Below are 2,416 nucleotides of genomic sequence, written 5' to 3'. Positions count from 1 at the left end.
AGCTTTGCAAATATAAACTGTGAATTAGAATTTATGTAAAAAATTGGTTTTCTATGGAATAATAAAATATCATCCACACCAAAATGTATTTTAAATTCTTAAGCTATGTAAAATTGCTCATAGACAACCATTAAATATGATATTATTATTGCTTATTCACTTGAAATAAACTATTCAAAGTACTGTAACTGCTGAGTAAAGGAAAATAAATTGTCTCAAGATAGCAGCCTTTGAACACTTATGTTAACAGTAGAGCTTATAGAAGTTTCCACTTGAGCACTTATAAGCTATTTGGAGATTTTCCTCAGACCCAGGAGCTGACTAATCAGTTTCCTCATTGCCAGCTTCATGTCTCTGTTCCTCATTGTGTAAATGGCAGGATTCAGGATGGGGGTGATCAGAAAGTCCACAATGGCAAGAAACTTATCCACTGGTACTGTGGGAAATGGCCACATATAAACAAAGATGCATGGTCCAAAAAACAAAACCACCACAGAGATGTGAGCTGAAAGGGTGGAGAGGGCCTTGGACAAACCACCTGAAGGGTGTTTCCATACAGTGAACAGGATGAGGATATAGGAGATAATCAGCAAGAAGAAGGTGCCTGTGGAAATGAACCCACTGTTGGCAGTCACCATGAACTCCATTCTATAGGTGTCTGAGCAGGCCAGTTTGATAAATTGAGGAAGATCACAGTAAAAACTATCTATCTCATTAGGACCACAGAAAGGCAAATGGACAACAAAGGCTAACTGGGCCACTGAGTGAATGATACCAATAAGCCAAGCACCAGACAGAAGCAAACTGCACATCCGTGGGCTCATGATGGTCAGGTAGTGGAGGGGCTTGCAGATGGCCACATATCTGTCCAAGGCCATGGCTACCAGGAGCACCATCTCAGATCCACCCAGGACATGAAGGACAAAAATCTGGATGACACACCCCTGGAATGATATGGTATTGTGTCCAGAGTAGAGGTCAAAAATCATTTTGGGAACCGTTAAGGTAGAAAGACATAAATCAATAAATGAGAGGTTTCCTAAAAAGAAGTACATGGGGGAATGTAAATGAGCATCGAAGGTCACTGTAATCACAACGAGGGTGTTTCCCAGCACAATGGTGAGGTACAACACTGTAGAGCAGGTGAGGAAGAAATGCTGAATCGGTCCATATGTAGAAAGTCCTAGAAACACAAATTCACATATCGCAGTATAATTTGTTTCATACATTGACTTTGTCTGGTATTACCTAAAAGACCCAAAACAAAATAATTATTAAACAATTTTTCAGAAATATTGAAAACAGCAGATTTAATTGCTTCAAAATCTTAATTAAAGAAAAATCATTTCACATATCTACAATGTGTTTTGAAAACTTCTGCCATCATTCATCCACTGGACTAATACTTATCATCATCTACTATATCTCAGGAACTATGTCAAGTTCCAAGGTAGGACATAGATCCTGGTTTCAAATGAAGCTAAACAAATAGTCAAACTGTAATATATTCAGAAAATATATTATAAGGAAAAGAATAGTACTATGAGAACAATAGTATTCATCATAGTGGTGCTTGCTATGACTGCTGAACAGGATTGTTACTACTGATGGGTAAGGTAAGTAGGATAGTTCAGACTTATAAAAAAAGGTGTATGGTTTAAGTACAAACAAATTATAGAAAACAGTTACAAAATATCAGACCAATTACTAACATATTTAATATAAAATTATTTCTTCCATATTGATAAAGAAAAGTAATAAAATAAATAATTTTAATGTAAGTAGACATAAAGACTATTGTTAAAAGGTGAAATCCAGATAGCCAACAATCATTAAAAGTTCAATTCATACTTGAAGGATAAATAGTATATCATGAGGTGCTATTTTGTACATAATAAATGATCAGTTTTTAAACATTGATGTCTTATGCATGAAGCTATGAAGATACAGACACTGTCCTACAGTGATAATGAGACTGCACACTGATACATTTTCTCTAGAAGGCGCAAAGTAGGCATTAAAATTTCCTTAACTTATGACTTACAACTTAGGCATAAGAATTAAATTAGTGTTAAATTAGCATCATGAGCTGGTGGGAGACCATGTACACAGTAGAGTCAAGAACGACTTGAGCACAGGCAGGCCACACAGGAATGTACACCCTAAGCCTTATGGACACAAATCAGGTACTTTGGCTGGCATCACAAAAGAGTGATGTCAGGAGGCTCTGCCCCAAGGGAGGTAGGTAGAAAATTTTGTAGAAAATAGCTGGGATAAAATATAGCAGGACTGAACAATAGGAATGGGACAATTACTGAGGTGACAGCAATAGGTGTGACTCACAACCTGAAGTCAAATCTGTGTCTACAGTTTTTAACAATGCAATGTACGTATTTAAAATATGCATATTCTGGAA

At 36.5% G+C, this 2,416-nt stretch overlaps 1 protein-coding gene across 1 annotated transcript; it reads right to left on the bottom strand.

Moving 5' to 3' along the window:
• Positions 1-287: 287 nt before the first annotated feature.
• On the bottom strand, positions 288-1,229 carry LOC124104054 (olfactory receptor 4F15-like). Its single transcript, XM_046460718.1, has one exon. It carries the CDS (start codon positions 1,227-1,229, stop codon positions 288-290), a length of 942 nt encoding a protein of 313 aa, XP_046316674.1.
• Between the last annotated feature and the right edge of the window lie 1,187 nt (positions 1,230-2,416).

The sequence above is a fragment of the Marmota monax genome, unplaced genomic scaffold, assembly GCF_021218885.2.
Source record: "Marmota monax isolate L192 unplaced genomic scaffold, Marmota_monax_Labrador192_F-V1.1 WCK01_AAM20220418_F8-fsc00001, whole genome shotgun sequence".
In the NCBI taxonomy this organism is placed as follows: Eukaryota; Metazoa; Chordata; class Mammalia; order Rodentia; family Sciuridae; genus Marmota; species Marmota monax.
Note: the sequence above shows the minus strand (reverse complement) of the source record. Positions and strands in the feature narration are given on the sequence as shown.

Coding starts and splice junctions, on each gene's coding strand:
- LOC124104054 (XM_046460718.1), bottom strand. CDS start 1,229: ATGTATGAAACAAATTATACTGCGATATGTGAATTTGTGTTTCTAGGA.